Source organism: Mesocricetus auratus, unplaced genomic scaffold, assembly GCF_017639785.1.
Source record: "Mesocricetus auratus isolate SY011 unplaced genomic scaffold, BCM_Maur_2.0 Super-Scaffold_100004, whole genome shotgun sequence".
Lineage (NCBI taxonomy): Eukaryota > Metazoa > Chordata > Mammalia > Rodentia > Cricetidae > Mesocricetus > Mesocricetus auratus.
In genome coordinates this window covers 99436336-99454347 of record NW_024429189.1, presented here as the reverse complement: position 1 = coordinate 99454347, position 18012 = coordinate 99436336, and the positions used below count along the sequence as shown (strand labels likewise).

General features: G+C 44.0%; 1 protein-coding gene across 1 annotated transcript in view; it reads left to right on the top strand.

The window, feature by feature from the left end:
• The window catches only part of Fermt1 (FERM domain containing kindlin 1), a 37382-nt gene extending 22100 nt beyond the window's left edge, over positions 1-15282 (top strand). Inside the window, exons 10-15 of the mRNA XM_005068675.4 lie at positions 4654-4778; positions 5630-5736; positions 7432-7653; positions 8737-8861; positions 13003-13144; positions 14736-15282. Coding sequence (XP_005068732.1) covers positions 4654-4778; positions 5630-5736; positions 7432-7653; positions 8737-8861; positions 13003-13144; positions 14736-14909 — 895 coding nt within the window. The 3' untranslated portion in view covers positions 14910-15282. The remainder of the gene's footprint in view (positions 1-4653; positions 4779-5629; positions 5737-7431; positions 7654-8736; positions 8862-13002; positions 13145-14735) is intronic.
• The last annotated feature ends 2730 nt before the right edge of the window (positions 15283-18012 follow it).

Here is an 18012-nt window from a genome sequence, read left to right as displayed (position 1 = left end):
TATGGGCTTTGGCATAGACAATAATGAATTGAACCTTAACCCCCGCCACATGCACTGGCCACCTTGAGTGGAGTCTTTGTGACTCTGTGCTTTAGTTTCCCAAGCTGTAGAGCAAGGGTATGCCTCTTCTTGAGTTTGTTGGGAGAACTGGATAAAATGAGGCATTGGAAGACTGTAGAACTGTGCCTGGCACATACATGCTCACAGACCAGGGGTGTAAACAGCAGCAGGTCAGCAAGAATGAACATGTATGTCGCAATGACGTTTCTGTTACGGTTTGCTTGGGAGGATCTCCCTGACACCATGGGAGAGCTGTTTGGCAGTGTAATAATTGTTTATTTCTACTTCTTTGTTCCTGGGCTTACAGGGAGTAGTCACTTTTATTAACCTCCATTCACCTGCTCAGTGTTGGTCAACCTGCTTGTTTCTGTTTGTTTTAATGGGTGACTGCCACCCTTGTGATAGTGCCAAGGAGTGTTAAGTTGAAAGAAACAAGGCAGTCACTGTGTCGCTTTATGGTTTGTTGACTTTTCTTAACAAGCCAATACTTCACTGGGGCAACTGGCTTGGAGAGAAATGCAAGTTTCTTTTGACCATACAAGAGGCAAAGGACCTGCAAAGACTGAATGGTGAATGGAGTCTACATAAGAAGCAAGGGTCCAAAGATGCTATTTGTCACTGGGTTTCTAGCAGTGGTTTGTTTGGTCTTTTGTTACAATACGGTATGACCTCAGGTAACTTCTGTGGCACAAGTAGCTGTAACTACAACTGATTAGTCTAATGATACTCAGAGGTTCAGGGGAAAAGGGTAATTTGACAGGGCAAATATAGGTTTATAAAATATGTATAAGTATTTCACAAAGAAATTTATTTTTCATAGTCTCTGAATAGAGTATAGCCAGCACATCACAAAACAAATGAGGACAGCCCCTTCCTGTAGCTGTTACAGTGTTTTACAAAAGGATGACATGTTGAAAGTCACCCATATCCTTTTCACTGCTGCTGACTGGTGGCTTTACTGTAACTTATACCCAGGGTCACTAGGATTGTCCTTGTATATGTTGAATGGACACTGTGTACCAAAGGTCCCAAGACACCAAGTTTCCTATACGGTAATAGTAATACGGTAGTGTTCCTGGATGGAAGGAATGCAGAAAGGAAGGTGAGAGATTATGTGAGGGGGGGGCCACGCGTGAAGAAGGTGTACCAGAGAGTGAGGAGAATGGCATTCTACTAGAGTGTCAGCTCCAGAAGGCTCTACGTTTCCTTTCCTCATTGATATGAGAACAGTGGATGGATCCTTTGAGGTCAACATTTTAATCTTTATTCAGGAAAGCTCTTTATTTTTTGTAAACAAACTCTATTGTCCCTACTATCACTATTCAACAGTGAACTTCAGTTTCTTGCAACATGATATTGGGTCTAATGTACACCTCAATCTGGCTGTAAGTACATGCAAATGCTGTGTGAATTACTAGATTGTAAATGACAAAAATGTTCATAAAATGAAACAGCAGCCACACAGGAATTGGGTTCTCATGGCTTAGAATTGGTGTTTATTGTTTTTGCTGTGTTGGGTTGGTCTGTCTGAACATTTGAGACAGGCCTCTATGTAGCTCTGACTGATCTGGAACTCACTGTGTAGACCAAGCTGGGCTCAAACTCACAGAGTTCCACCTGCCTCTGCCTCCACCACACCTGGCTAGGGCTGGCGTTTTAATTTCTATATAAGTATAGGGCATACAGCTCTACAGGTCACGTAAAGCAATAAGCCAGGGAAAAGCACCCAGGGAAAGGTGGGAACTCATGAGAGCCGTCTTCTCTGCTCAGTACAAAGCAGGAAAATTACTGGTCACCTGGAGAAAGCAGAGGGGATGCTATCCTTACAATGCCATCTGTGAGAAAACAGAAGGCCTTTCTTGTGGAATCAGAGCCAGGGTGCATGCTTAATGCAGACTGAAGTAATATAAGTGTCTCAAATGATAATGGAATCTAAAGGAAAACTAATTTGAAACCCAAGACCTGTAAAGCCCTAGCAACTGCAGCTCTGAAAATACTTAGAGGCAAAATACTTAGTGGAAAACAATATGAGTTCCCACTAAAAATCACAACCATGTGAGTTGGCGGGCCATTAATAATTTTAGGTATTAAAATATTTTTAAAAAACTATCAAGTGATTACAACATTTAACCAGTAAATTGAAAAGTAAAAAATATAACAAAAGAAAACATGAATTGTTGAAAGGATCAAAATGGAAATTCAGAAGATAAAATGTGTATCATAGCAGTATTAAATTGCTAGGTAGAGAGTTGAAGATTGGTGCAAGTTTGAGGTCTTCCTGGGCTACATAGTGAGAACCTGACTCAAAATAAAATTTTTAATTGTTTTAGTGTATTAGTCATCATATTATTAATACCATCAAGGAAAATCAAAATACGACTTAAATAGACTAAGAATGCCCACCCTATATCTACTGAGAGTTCTGGAGGAGAGAGCAAAGCAGTCAAAAGATAATATCTCAGAATTTTCCATGAATCTTGAAAATAAAAGTCCTTAAATTCACGGGTCATGGGTCTTAGGCAAGATAAATTATTAAATCTTGGTAAACTCAACAATTGATAATGGAAAGTCTTTAAGATGATAGAAAGAAAAGGATGGACCCCCTAGGGGAGAACATCAGAGAAGTGGCAGCCCCGTCATGTCACATGGGCAGCCATGTCATATGGACAACCGCGTCACAAGGACCACCAATGTCAACAGGAAGTGGTCTACAAAGTGCTGAGAGAAGAGAGCACTCTGTCAAACCTCTCAAGTGTACTTCCTGTAGGTCTGTACACACATATCAGACAAACATGATCCTAAGAAATTCTGCATGTGAGAAAAGCAGATTTATAAGTATTGGTGCTACTAATAAATGACTTCATGTGAACAGGTTGTATGCCAAAGCTGCCAGGCACCACCACTGCTACCAGTGCCACCATGTGGAGCAGACACAATGGCTCCATGAACAGTTAATAGGAACGCTGCAGATAAAATTTGTCCGCTGAGTTATTTCTAGGTGAGCTATCACAGCAAGAGACTTCTAGTAATACTTATATATGAGCTTTGGGGTTAGCTGATTTATTTCAAGATAAGTCTTAAAATATTCCAGGATCTTTGCAATACTTCACAAATAAATGAGGAATGGTCATGAAAACTTGGTCCCCCCATGAGACTCACTGGCTTCATGAAGGCAAATGTCAGTAAGCGGAAGTGTGAGGGGTTTTTTGTTCAAAAATAAGTGTCCCATGCTCGTCATCACTTGTTAGCCACCACGTGCTTCCAAAAACAGAACACACACTTACTTCTCCTTGAAAGAACAAGTGATTGTGAAGTAGTGATCATATAACCAGTTTTTGAAAGATAGTAGAGTTGGGAAGATAGCATTTTTAGATTTTTTTTGTATTTTACATATTTGAGTGTTTTAACTACATGTGTGTGTGTGTGCGCGTGTGCATGCCTGGTGCCCACAGAGGCCAGAAGAGGGCATCAGAGCCCATGGAAATAGAGTTACAGATGGTTGTGAGCTACCATGTGGGTGCAGCAAGTGCTCTTAACTGCTGAGCCAACTCTCCAGCCCCCAAAGAGAACATTTTTAAATATTCTGCAATGTTTCCATGGTTACCCAGTTGCCAATAATCATGACTCAGTATTCACAGCTGAGATAGAACCATTGGGTTTTGAGAAACTGCTTCCATTCTTGAAATGGGTTTAATGTTTCATTCACTTTATATTTTTGTATAGGTTTAATGTTTTTTAGTAGTACGGTGTTACTGTTTATAAATACACAAAAGTCAGGGAGCCAGGTATTCAAATGTTTTGGGTTTGTTTGTTTGTCTTGCTGGTTTCTTTCTGATTTTTCCAGACAGGGTTTCAATGTATATCCCTGGCTGTCTTGAAACTCCCACTGTAGACCAGGCTAGCCTCAAACTCAGAGATCTGCCTGTCTCTGCATCTTGAGTGCTGAGATTGAGTGTGCACCACCACAAACAGGCCAAAAAATTATATTTATTTATTTATTATTTTACATCCAGACTGAACCCCCCCTTCCCCTCAGCCTCCCCTCTGTCTGCCTCCCCCATCCTCTTCTCCTCCATTTCTATTCAGAAAAGGCCAGGCTTCCCATGGATATCAACAAAAGATGGCATATCAAGTTGCAGTAAGACTAAGCACCTCCCTCTTGTGTTAAGACTGCACAAAACAATCTAATGTGAGGTATAGGGTCCCAGGAACCAAAAAGACTCAAAGACAACCAACCCTACTTCCACTGTTAGGAGTCCCACAGAGGCAGAGGAAGAACAAGGACCCAAGGTCTGGCTTCCGACTTCTGGGCTTTTGCATTAATTTACATGAATTTGTGCATCACACAGCAAAGGTTCATTTCTTGCTTTTTTATGTTAGTGGGCTCAGGTCGCAGTTGGTGGTTCAGCACTTACTCAGCATGCCCAAAGCCCCAGGTCTGAGCCTCAGCACCATTAGAAAAAAGAAGAAGTAAAACCAGAAATTTGAAAATTGTTTTTAAAAACAAAGAATGCTAAACCAAGGCCTTAATCCACTCAAAATTTGCAAGGTGTTCTGTTGGCGTCTAAATGTCTGCTGTGCTTTAATTTGCAGGCCCAAGAAGCTAATGCTAAAAGCTTTCAAACAGTATTGGTTTGTCTTTAAAGACACGTCTATAGCCTACTTTAAAAATAAGGAACTCGAACAAGGAGAGCCAATCGAAAAACTGAACATTAGAGGTAAGAGCTTTTTGCACCTCGCAGTGGCACAGACTGACTACACTATTCCGGCGGGACCGGAAAGAACTCGCTGCTTGCCCAACAGCAGCAACTCTGCAGTACCAGGCATGCACATTGCCTGGGGTGTGTCTCTCCCCTCTCATCCAGCATGTGAGGCTTTCTGATTCAAAAGCAGTGTGTCCAGGCTGGGGATTGGCTCAGTGGTAGAGCGCCTGCTTTTGTGCAAGGTTCCTGGTTCGATCCCAAGCAACACAAAAGAGAGGAAAATGCCAAGAAGCATTATGTTTCATTCTTAGTTACTTCAGTACCCGTTCTTACTACTGAAAGTGACTATGAGTGAATTGGTGTCCTGGCTTCCTGGGTTATTTCATCAGCCAGTGTACTCATCTCTGCCATCATTGTAGCAGAGAATCACTTCTGCTTTCTTTTAATTCTTTTTTACTCATACCAGGAGTGGGGCTAACCTCCTGAGACAGGATTATGGATTCAAGGTCAGTCTAAGCTACACGGTAAATTTAAGGCTGGCCTGGGACACACTGAGATCTGGTCTCAAAAAAAAAAAAAAAAAAAAAAATATATATATATATATATATATATATATATATATATATATATAATTGCTCCTAACAAGATAGCCACTATCATCCTAAAAATGAATTCAATTGATTTTTAATAATAAAATCATTTTCTTGGCCATGTTGTTTATAAGCTCACTTAGTTTTCCTGGAATTGTTGCTATCATCTGCTCCTCCAGCTTTAGCTTACTGTCATGTCTTTGCTGTAGATACACATTGGTATTTATTACAACATATTTCTCAGCACTCCGTTTTGCCCGCTTTTTTGTTCTTCAGGCTGTGAAATTGCACCAGATGTGAATGTAGCTGGGAGGAAATTCGGAATCAAGTTACTAATCCCCGTTGCTGATGGTATGAATGAAGTGTATTTGAGATGTGACCACGTAAGTAAAGCCACTAAATCTCTTCAGTTCCCCTGAATTAAGACTAAGAGCAGGGGCTGGTGAGACGGCTCAGTGAGGAAAGGTGCCTGCTGCCAAATGGAATGATCTGAGCTCGATCCTCAGAACTCACAGTGGAAGGAAAAAGCAGGCTGTCCTCCCACCTCCTGCACTCATACGCCAGGACACACATGCACCTGCGACAAACAAATAAAATGTAATACAAGAGCAAAACACACAGACACTTGATGTATATATAATGGGTTCGATCCCGTAAACACATCATAAATTAAAACTGTTCAGCCAAAATTACATTTAAAACAGCTGACCTACAACCCAAGTAAGTCTACCTTAGGCATGCTCAGAACACATACATTAGCCTACACATAGGCTAAACCACCTAACACAGTGCCTAGATTATAGTAACTACTAAATGCTGCTTGTGATGTATTGAATTCTATACTGAAAGGGAAAAATAATGACTATAGTAAATAGCAGCCCCATAGAGGGATTATTATCTCAAGCTGCTGCTCTATAGCAGACATGGTAAGCAGTGTTGTCCTGGTGTTCTAAAAACATTTGAATTTGGCAGGGGGGAGTCTGATGTTCCAGGCTGATATTAGCTGGCTACATCTTGATGAACTACGGGTCTATATAGGCTTGGCTCCTCACTTCAGTTTGAGCTGATTTTATTTATTCTGGGTCCCAGGCTGCCTGGCACAGGCATTAAAGGGTAATAGCAACTTCCACTGACTGGTTTAAATCCCACCTAAGGCCCTAATTGTCTCCTTAGAGTTAGAATCTTTACCTGGGATAGACGAGGATGCAAATAATACAGAAAGCCGTGGGTTGGGGTGTTCTTTATCGTGTATGTTACCCATTATAAAGATGGAAATCGTATCTGTGAAGGTCTCGGGAAATTTGGGCTTTCATTTGTCTGCCCTGCTCAGGATCCCTTTGTCTCCTGGCATCCTTTTTGCACACAAAATTCCCTGTGCAGAATGGTTCGAAGCTGACAGAACACACTTCTAAGGTTCTTCCTGGGTGTTACCTTCAGCAGTTAGCAGCTTCTCAGAGAATGCACCACCTCATATCTTTCAGTGATTGGAAAACAGTAGTTTTATATCATAGCTCATTGCTTCTCACCCTTTTGCTGAGATCAGCTATGGAGCCAATCCCTGTGGTGATGTTAATGATTGATTAAAGCTTGCCTGAGAATTCAGAAAGCAAAGTCAGCCACAAACAATAGAAGCCAGGCATACACCTTTAATCCCAGCAGCCAGAAATCTAGGAGGTGGTGGTACATACCTTTAAACCTAGGACTCAAAATTAAGAGAGAGACGGATCTCTGTGTGTCCAAGACTACCCAGATCTATACAAGAGTAAATCAGTCTAAAAGAGAATTATTGCTCACACCTTTAATCCCAGGACTCATGAGAGGTATATAAAACAGAAGCAAGGTCTCAGAGAGGTATTCCCTAGCCACACTGAGGAAATGTTACACTCTGAAAGCTCATGGAGACAGGATCAGCCCATTCAGTCTGAGATAGAGGTAAGAAGTTAGTGGCCAGCTGCTTTGTTTTTCTGATATTCAGCTTAGTCAATATCAGTCTCTGTGTCATTTATTTATTTGTGTTACAAATCTCTGCTGGTCTGTGACAAGGTGGCTCGCTGCTAACCCTCTGGCATTTGTTTCAGGAGGATCAATATGCCCGGTGGATGGCTGCCTGCATCTTGGCCTCAAAGGGTAAAACCATGGCAGACAGCTCCTATCAGCCAGAGGTCATCAACATCCTTTCGTTTCTGAAGATGAAAAACCGGAACTCATCGCCTCTGGTGGCTTCTAGTATAGAAAGCATGGATATGAACCCAGAATGTTTAGTATCACCTCGCTGTGCAAAAAAGCACAAGTCTAAACAGGTTCTGGCCTGCTTGGTTGTTTGTAACAGTACTTACTCTCTAAAATAAAAGGAGGGACTCCATCCAATTAAGGCCATCATCGTTAAAAATAGAGAAATTTGACAATGTACTGGGTAGCAGATAGTTTGAGAGGATTACTGTTGGTTTTGTTAGAGATTATTTTACTGTTGACTGAATATGGTAATAGTCTAGTGCTGAACTTAATTAAGGATAAAACCATTAAGAATCAAAATTATGAGCCGGGCGTTGGTGGCACACGCCTTTAATCCCAGCACTCGGGAGGCAGAGGCAGGCGGATCTCCGTGAGTTCCAGGCCAGCCTGGTCTACAGAGCGAGTTCCAGGACAGCCTCCAAAGCCACAGAGAAAGCCTGTCTCGAAAAACCAAAAAAAAAAAAAAAAAAAGAATCAAAATTATGATCCCATAGAACAGGTTAGATGTAGGCAGGGTTTTCTGTCCCATCAGCCAGTTCCCAAATAATCACATAGAGACGTATTACTAATTGTAAATGCTTAGCCAATAGCTCATGCTTATTACCACCTAACTCTTACATTTTTAAATTAACCCATATTTCTTTTCTATGCTCTATCACGTGGCTCGGTACCTCTCCTGCTCCCTCTGTATCTCCTTTCAACTCCTGAGACTCCTCTTCTTCCTTACTCTCTCTTTTTGTCTGCCAGTATCACCTCACTTATACCTGTCCAGCTATTGGCCAGTCAGCTTCTTTATTAAACCAATCACAGAGACATACATTCACACAATGTAAAGGGATATCCCACAATTAAAGACTGCACAGGTGAGCCCATTCCAGTGGAATCAACACTGAAAAGAGAGCCGTTTGCATGAACCTTAGACGTAGGTGTGTGTTGCCTGGTCTTGGCCCTCCTTCTACTCAATGATTTTTTGCAGCTCTGCAAAAAGGAGAACGAGTTAACTAACTAGTTAATTAATAGAATGGGCCATCTGTGCAGAGTTCAGGGAGCCCTGCATTTATTGTTCTCACTGGGGATCTGGAGTGAGAAGAATGATTAGAGAGCGATTAGCAAATGTGAAGCAGAGTTTGACATCTCCCATTTCTGCATAGCTGGCAGCCCGGATCCTGGAAGCTCATCATAATGTGGCCCAGATGCCTCTGGTCGAAGCCAAGCTGCAGTTCATCCAGGCATGGCAGTCCTTGCCAGAGTTCGGCCTCACCTACTACCTCGTCAGGTAATTACAGGATCCACGTGCCTTTCACTTCACTTCAGCCATAGGTGGCTTTCTGGAAGCCTACTTTGTTCTAGGTGTAGAATGCCAAGTTCACAAATGGCCCAAGTACTTTGAATGCCCTTATGAATCTTCCATACCTTCTGCTCGGTGAGTCAACACTCCCTGAAACCCAGCTAAGTGTAGGAAAGGAAATGTTCAGCTTTTCCAAAGAAATTTTGTTCTTTTAGGTTAACCACCTGTGCCAAACCAAAAGGAGAATGTCAGCTCCTGAGTTTGTGCACCTGTGATCTCCCTTCATGTCAAGTTTCTCTCCCTGCTATGTATTCTCTCAGTGCGGCCCATGTGTGGCTTTGTAGTTTTGGGGTTTACAGACGTATATCCTAGAACTATTCCAGAAAAGACAGTGTTCCTGTGACTCACAGAAGATTTCTGGGTCTGAATGCCCTGCATGTGGCTGATCTATTATTACCTTCTTGTATTTCACAAGTGAGAAAAAAGTTACACAATTTGTCCAAGTTCACCCCAATAGTCAGGGACACTGACATTGGTAATCTGCACTGATACATTGGCTGTGTCTATCATATAAAGTGTGGTTCTCCAAAGTGTGTCTGTAGACAGGCTTATAAATTGGTGTTTTAGTCAAATCCACCTTCTGCCACTCCTTCTTCCCCAGATCCTCCCAATTACCTCCAATCATTTTCCCAACTTCAAGTACTCTTTTTTCAAGCCAGTTGAGTCCACATTTTTAAGTAAGGGAGACTGGGGCTTAAGAAAAATGTATGCTTCATCCTCTGGCACAGCAAGTAGTATATCACAATCTCATTTCATAACGTGACTGATTGGCTTGCATTGTAAGACACAGCCATACACAAAAGTAGCTAACATTGGTTTTTCCCCAAAATCCTATTCCTCCTGCCTCTGCTGGCAAGGGAATGTGTTCATACTTTTCTATTTACTTCTGTTCATATCTCATTCAACTTTTGCTTACACCCCACCACCACCAAAAAAAATCCCTTCGGCTTTATTCATAACAAAAAAGTAAGGGAAATAATACACGGTGGCACACCATTATCAGCCTGGCAATTAGGAAATAGGAAAGGGGACCGTGAGTTCAAGGCTGACTGATGACCAGCCTGAGCTACATAGCCAGAGTCTTTCTCAAAGCATCTAGGACTAGAGATGTAGCTCAGTGGTAGAGCACATGCTCAGGCCCTGGGTTCCATCCCATCACAAAGGGAAAACAGGATGGAGAGAGGACAAAGCTGTATTAGATACTCACATATGAGCACACATGTATGCACGTGTGTACACATGGGGCACAGACTTACCTGTAACTCAGAACGTCAGCACCACACAGTGGGAAGCAGGGTTACTTAAGCCAAGCAGGCCCAGCATCCAGTCCCACCTCTTCCCAGGCCAGCTTCTGACCCTGGGGCTTGGCTTTGGACTTCCCAAGGCTCAGCTTTGGGGCATGCTAGGGGGTATCTGGACCTGCTCTGCTCAGCAAATCCAACAGGGAAACGCTGTGAGTCACATGGCAATTAACTGCAAAGTGTGGGCAGTCCCTGCACAGACATCCCAGGATGATTACTCCCTGATGTGACTTCTCCTTTTGCCCATATGTCCTGTCAGCGCCTACACCTGTAGCCTCTCAAATTTGTTTATAAAGATGTTGAGGCAGAAGCCCAAGGTTTAGTTTTAAAAACCTGTACTTTCGAGGGCTAGTTAGAAGGAAGGGCTAATGCAGACCTCCTATGTAGGACGACAGGCAGCGGCAGGGACTTGGTCATCTGAAGAAAACTGGGTACGTGCATCATAACTGGAAGCTGGAGAGCAGCCCAAGGGGAGTTCATCCACTAAAGCAAGACATGTGTTGTGCCAGTAAATGTTGAATGGCTAGAGGTGTGGCTCAGGTGGTAGAGTGCTTATCTACATGTACAAAGTTCTGATTTCAATCCCCAATTCTTCCTAAAATTGAGCATGGTGATGCAGACTTATTATCCTTCAGAGATGGAGTCCTTGAGAGACGGAGAATCAGCCTGGACCATATAGGACCATGTCTTTAAAAAAAATCATTTATTTATTTATTTCTTCAAAATAAAGACTTAAGGTGACAGAATGGACAATAAAAAGAATAGAAATGACCCTAGAGAGGTAGAGCTAATTTTAATCAAGGGTATGAGATAAGATGAGAAGTGTTTTATTCAATTAGAATTTTCCCCAAAGTGGTTTTCTCTTTTCTACAACATTCACACTGGTATCAGCCTCGCATCCTGCCCCCATGTCTGTTCCCTTCCCAGAAGAATTCCTCCAGCATGTTATAATAGTGTCCCCAGTTCCTTCTCTTCTTGAACTCACTTCAAGCCTGTCCTTGCCCATCCACACCCTCCCACTTGTTGTCCAAGGTCGCCCACTAGTCACCCTTTGCTGAATCCAATGGCTAACTGTGAGCCTGTGTGCCACAAGACTTCTCATTAGCCTTTGCTTCTGGACCTAGACTTCCATCACAGCAGAACTCCCTTATTGCGATAGCCGATGTTATAGGAGATACAATATATTTATTTACCAGAGAGAGAGTCACACAAGCTAGGAGTTAGAAGTGTGGCTGGCTTCCAAGAGAAAGAGAGAGGGTCCTTTTCCTTTCACTTCCTTTTATATCTACCTGTGCTAATTTACTTGTCCCCGCCCTCATGGGCGGATAGCTTTGTGGGGTTCACTCCTACACTCCCTGGCACCTTCCTCTCTCCCTGGCCAATTCTTTTCATCTTTTCTGGTTTGTTCTTGTCTTCCCCATTTCCTAGAATACTGAACTCACAAGCCCATGAGACTTAAACCACTCCTCACACTATAGCTCAGCCATTCGTTTGACTTCCTTTATATAAGGAGTTGTTGCTCTGAGAGGTGTATTTTGAACCACAAACCCTCTCTTAAACTGCAGATTCACCCATCCAACCACAGCAGGGTGTCTAATGAGTTGGCATCTCATCTTATCATGTCCAAAACTCCTATCACCCCGCCAAAGCTGACGCCCTTGTTGAATTATTCTGTACCTTACTAAATGAAGCTCTTGTAGATGTGTCCCAAGTCATTCCAGGCTGCATGGTTTTTGTCACACTGACACTATGTTTACTGGCAGATCCTACCATCTCTGCCATCAGAGCACACACAGACTCTCACTACCACCTGACCACTGCCAGAGTGACCCCACCCAGTTTCCCTGCCTCTAGCCTCGTCTTCTAAGATAGCAGTCAGAGTGATTCTTGTAAAACCTAAGGCACTCCATACTGAGCCTCAGCTCAAAACTGCCTGACATCTTTCTGTGCCACTCAGAGTCAGAATGTCTTTACAGCTTAGCTCTCTGTGTCCATTCCTCTTCCCTCCTTATGCTGTGCCAGTCACCCTGGCCTCCTGGTAATCTTTAAATATATTCATACACATAAGTAGCTGTACCCTCTCCTGCAATACTTTTCCTCCCAGATACCCACATAGCTCACTCACCCCTGGGTATCAGCTCTTTGGTTCTGTCACCTTCCTCTCTGACCTCTGTCTAAAACCGTAATGACCTCATGCTAGAACTTCCTCTCACCTCTGCACTTGGCTTTCCTCTATCATGTTATCTAGCACAGGAACTTCACTTCTTCCTGTTCTTCACTCCCTACTGGCCATGAATATTCTGCCCCCTAAGCCTAATTTTGTGTGAAGTGATTTGACTTCCTCTGATTTCATTTTCCTCTGATGTCATCTCCTTTTAAAGAATGTCTTCATGAAAGCCTTAATTCCTTCCCATTCTGCATATCTTCTTTATTGCCACAAAAGTGCCCTCCTTTAGAATGTAGATTGCTTATTGTCTTTTCTTCTGAGATAATTTAGAAATGTTATGGAAGTGACCTTTGGGAAACTGTATGTGGGGCCAGGGAGCTGGTTCAGCAGGTAAAAGCTGTATAGCCTGGTTACCTGAATTCCCTGGAACCCACATAAAGGTGGAAGGACAGAACGGACTCCATAAAGTTGTCCTATGCCCTTCACACATGTGTTTTACACCCACACATACACATCATACATACAAACAACAATAATAAATATCTTAAGGAAATTGTATATGAATAACAGTTGTTCTCTTAATCAATACTATTATTTTCAGATTTAAAGGAAGCAAGAAAGATGACATCCTGGGAGTTTCATACAACAGGTTGATTAGAATCGATGCAGTCACTGGGATTCCAGTCACCACATGGAGATTCGCCAACATGAAGCAGTGGAATGTCAACTGGGAAATCCGGCAGGTGAGGCAGAAGCTTCTGATAATCCAGGCTGACCCATAAATGTTCGTTCTCAGAGATTCACATTGCTCTGTCTTTTTAAGGTACCTTTATATTTAGAACTCAGGATCCAGGAACATGTGGTAATAGCCTATTAAAATACTAGGATACATTTCTGGGCAGTTTCCTAACAAATTTAAGCCCACAGTTCTTCAGTAAACACAGCCAATTGGCTTAGCTTTATAAAGACTTTCCTTACAGGCAGATCATAAACTCACCATATGTGATTATATATGATTAAGCACAATCATTGCTTAGCAGAAACTACCTTAGATGAAACCCTACACACAACAAAGCCCCCCCCCAAAATCTTCATCTAACTGCCAAGAGTCAGGATTGCCTGTGACCCCCCCCCAGCTCAGTCACCTACCCAGAGAACGTTCCAGGCCCACAAGGGGAATAGTGCTAAAGGAGCAATAGAGATACCCAGAGATGGCACACAGCTGTGTAACAACATCCATCATTTTATATCCTAGGAACTATGTATAGGCAAAGCATGCATGATAGAAAGTTCTAGATTAAGTTAGACAGGCTTTGGAATCCTACTGATGCAGAAGTTTGCTACTGATGATATAAAAATATCTGTCTTGAGGATGGTAAGATTGCTCAGTGGTTAAGAATGCATGCTGTGTCGCACAAGAGACCTGGATTTCGATCCTTGGCATCCATGTAAAACATTAGACATGACTATAATTGCATGTAACCCCATCATTGAGGAGCGAAGTCAGGCATATCCTAAGAGCTTTCTGAATAGCCACGCTCGCTCACACATGGAGCCTTTGTTCCACAACAGACCCTGTCTCAAAGGAATCAACAGACCCCGTCTCAAAGGAATGAGTAGAGTGGCAGAAGAAGTCACCTGACCATGTCCTCTGACCTCCACATAGGTGCCCTCAGGGGCACACAGGTGCACACACACACACACACACACACATACACACACACACACACACACACACACACACACACACTCACATACTCGCTAGCCCCATAATGGCTCCCTCAATCAAGATATCTCTTTCTTTGCTCTCCCTCTCTGTCCTTCCCCCATCTCGACCATGGTTTGTACTCACTCATAAGTGGATGTTAGATGTAAAGCAAAGGATAGCCAGCCTATGCCCCTGACCCCAGAGAAGCTAGGTAACAAAGAACCCTAAGAGAGACATATATGGATCCCCATGAGAAGGGAAAACAGACAAAATCTCCTGAGAAAATTGGGAGCACTGGTGGGGGAGAATGGAGGGCAGAAGAGGAGGGGGGAAACGGGGAGTGGGTAGGAGAATATGAGGGAACAGAATGGTCCACAAAACTTGCCCCTCCACACGGGAGTAATCAGGACCGGATCAGGACCTCTAAAAGAGCAAAGGCACACATCAGAGTTAATACCACAAGAGGGCGCTAAGAGCAAAGGCATTTTTCAGAAAACCTTTTTCTGCGTTGTGTTTTGGGGCCCTCAACAGTCCTCAACTTTGGAGACTATCTGTTCCCAGCATAACAGCTGCTTTTTCATCCTTCCTTGTCAGAGTTTTAGTTTATCCATGGCTTACTTTTCCAGGTGGCAATCGAGTTTGACCAAAATGTCTCCATCGCGTTTACCTGCCTAAGTGCAGATTGCAAGATTGTGCACGAGTACATCGGGGGCTACATTTTCTTGTCCACCCGATCCAAGGACCAAAATGAAACGCTCGATGAGGACCTCTTTCACAAATTGACTGGCGGTCAAGACTGAAGTGAAGCAGGCCCACTTGGCCTAGGTGGACCCAGGAGCCCTTCCAGGATGGATAGGACCTGTGGCGCTTCCTCCAGACTAACAACACAACATGTGCTTACACCAGCTGCCTTGCCTCATCGGAACACACTGCGAGCACATCCCCTTTCCTGACCTTGCCTCGAACTGAGAGCAGTGGACTGGGCTTCTGCTGCTTTCCCTATAAAGTGGTGGGGGAGGGTGGCGGCTACTGCTCTAGGGCCCAGCGCGGTACTCGGGTTCTGTGGCTTTGCAAGCACATGTAAGTAACTAGAAGTTGACCTTCTGCTTATGTGCCGCGTGGTGAGTCAGCAGTGAGAGCAGAAAGGTAAAAGCAATGTGTTGCAAGTCCAAATCTCATTCCAAAAGCTCAGGTCTGTCCTTAACAAAAGTGAGCATAGCTCCCATCTTGCCAAAATGGCAGAGGGAGTCTAGACACGCTTTTCCTCTGGAGGTCAAAGAGACGAGCGGGGGGGTTTACAGTGGTCTTCAGCACCATCAGTTACAGTGACTGTCAGATCTGTGAAGGTGACCACTGGTCTGACCATTGGTCCTCATAGAATTGCTGACACTAGAAGCCCCATTCCTGGGGAATCCCAAAGACACACTGAAGTCCTTCTTAAAGTCATGTGCTGCAGGGACACAGGGAAGCCCATTCTCAACCAAGATCTGTGACTCAATTGCTGCTGGACTGGGTCTCAAGAAAACAGGCTCTGCTCTCTGTTAACAAAAACCACCTTCCATGGAGCTAGAAAGGGTGCTCAGCAGTTAGGAGGCTTGCTGCTCTTCCAGAGGCCCTTAACCCAGTTCCCAGTACCTAGCTCCAGGGATCTGATTCCTTCTGCTGTGTGAGTGTGCGCGCGCGCGCGCACACACACACACACACACACACACACACACACACTTTAAAATCACTCAAAAAGACAAAAACACTACCAACAGGATTCAGAGTTCAGCTAGGCCTCCATCCCAACTAAGTAAGGAGAAGTGGGCAGACCGCCATGTTGATGCGCTGAGGACTAACGGCTGGCTGCTTCCAGAGCCCTGGCTTGTCTGTGTGGTAGGAAGTGTTTGTCCACTCAGCGGAATTCTGGGTTTCTACCCTTCTTGGTGTTTTCCCTAAACAGCTTCAGCTTCAGAAATCACAAGCCAATACCAGATTCTTGGGGGCTGCTTTTTGCCGTGTCATCCCTGCCTTGCTGCAAGCAGAAACCCTAGGCAGCTGCCTGAATGTCACATTCTGGTTTTTCCTTAGGAAGACATGGGTGGGTTTTGGGTAGGTGGGACGCATCATGGGAGCTAAAGGGAGATGTCTTCTTTGTTCATACACAGCCTTTCTCCTTCCGAATAAACTCAACTGCAGACAGGGAAGAGCTCTCCTTGAGTTCCACCGCCCTCCTAGGTTGCACACTTAGGGGCTGGGCTGGAGCCCAGAGCGCTTTAAGCCTCAGCTGTTGCTTTGTTTCCCAACAAAGCCACCTGGGAAGTGAGAGTTCTGCAATTCCAAGAGTCAGGAGACAGTCCTGGCTGAAGACCACAGATCTGAGCCAGAAGAACTTCCTGGAGATTTCTTTTAGCCTCTCCTTAGAGGTGTGTATTCATGAGCTGTCAGGCACCCCCTGAATTTCTGTGGCTCAACTTAACTCAGGCATTTGCAAGCTCTGGTTCCCCTCACAAAGAACTTAGTTTGGGGACTTGGAGAAATGGCTCAGAGGTTAAGAGCATTAGCTGCTCTTCCAGAGGTCCCGAGTTCAATCCCAGCAACCACATGATGGCTCACAACCATCTGTAATGAGATCTGGTGCCCTCTTCTGGCCTGCAGGCATACATGGAGGCAGGATGTTGTATGCATAATAAATAAATCTTTAGAGGAAAAAGAAGAACTTAGTTTGGAAAGTTTTATTCAGACACCAGTGTGCACACAGTGAGCATGGCAGTTGTTATTTCTCTGCTGTCATGGGCTCTACTGTTTGGAGCCTCGACAGGATGCTGGGTGTGGTGCACATCTTTAATCCCAGCACTCAGGAGGCAGAGGCAGGCAGACCTCTGAGTATGAGGCCAGCCAGGGCTCCATAATGAAACCCTCCACCAAACAAAAAACATTTGCATGCTAAAGTCTAGACAGATCTTTCAGGCCCTGGTCACCATGACCTCCTTGATTACATGTCTCCTTGATTACATGTCACCAATGACAGCTCAGCTTGCCTAGTTTGCCCAAACCCAGGCCTTCAGGTCAGCCCCTCCTTAGCTTTTCATGGTTGGCTGACTTTCCCATGAAACACTCCGGGAACTGGCTGCATTCTAGCCAAAGTTCATGCAGTTTGGCTTATCCTATGGTTACACAGCAACACTCAAAGGAATAAATTCGTGAGAGGAAAACTTTAAATGTCACTGTTCCGAGGAACAGCTTCGTTCTTTCTCCCTCCCTCCCTCCCTCCCTTCCTCTTTCAGGTGACACGTCCTCAGTGAAATATTAAATGCATGCCCCCCCACACACACACCACTTGCTGTATTATCTGCCATAGATGCTAAAAACTGCAATGTATTATTTATATGACTTTTAAAATTGAGTTGTATATGGGTTTGAATACAGTCCAGTTGTGTCCCACCCAGCCTGCTGTCTGTTTAAAGGCCAACGTTATCTCTGCTATGAAAGAGTCCAGTCAGGTGTAACATGGGCCTCAGCACACTGAGAGTCTAGCTCCTCCAGCCAAGTAGAGAGTACTTGGCCTTGAGTCCTAAGAGGCCAACTTAGAACTTTTCTTAATCTTTGCTTTCAACTCCTCACTCACTAACAGGCATCAGATTTCCTGTCCTACCCTGTCCTTACTGTGGCTTGTCTTGTGCCTTTCTAGATCTTGAGAACCCACCATAAAACAAAGACAAAGGAAGAGCTGAGGTCTCAGCTTTTGATAGCTGGATGTCAAGGGCACATCTTTACTTAATGGATAATGATCCCTAACACGTATAAACCTGTGCTTTATAGGATCCTTCATGCAATTCCCACACTGACGGGGAGGCGGGGTAAGGGGGGTGAGTAGAGCTTGCCTACTTGTCCTACTGGTAGATGAGAGCTTAGAAGGTG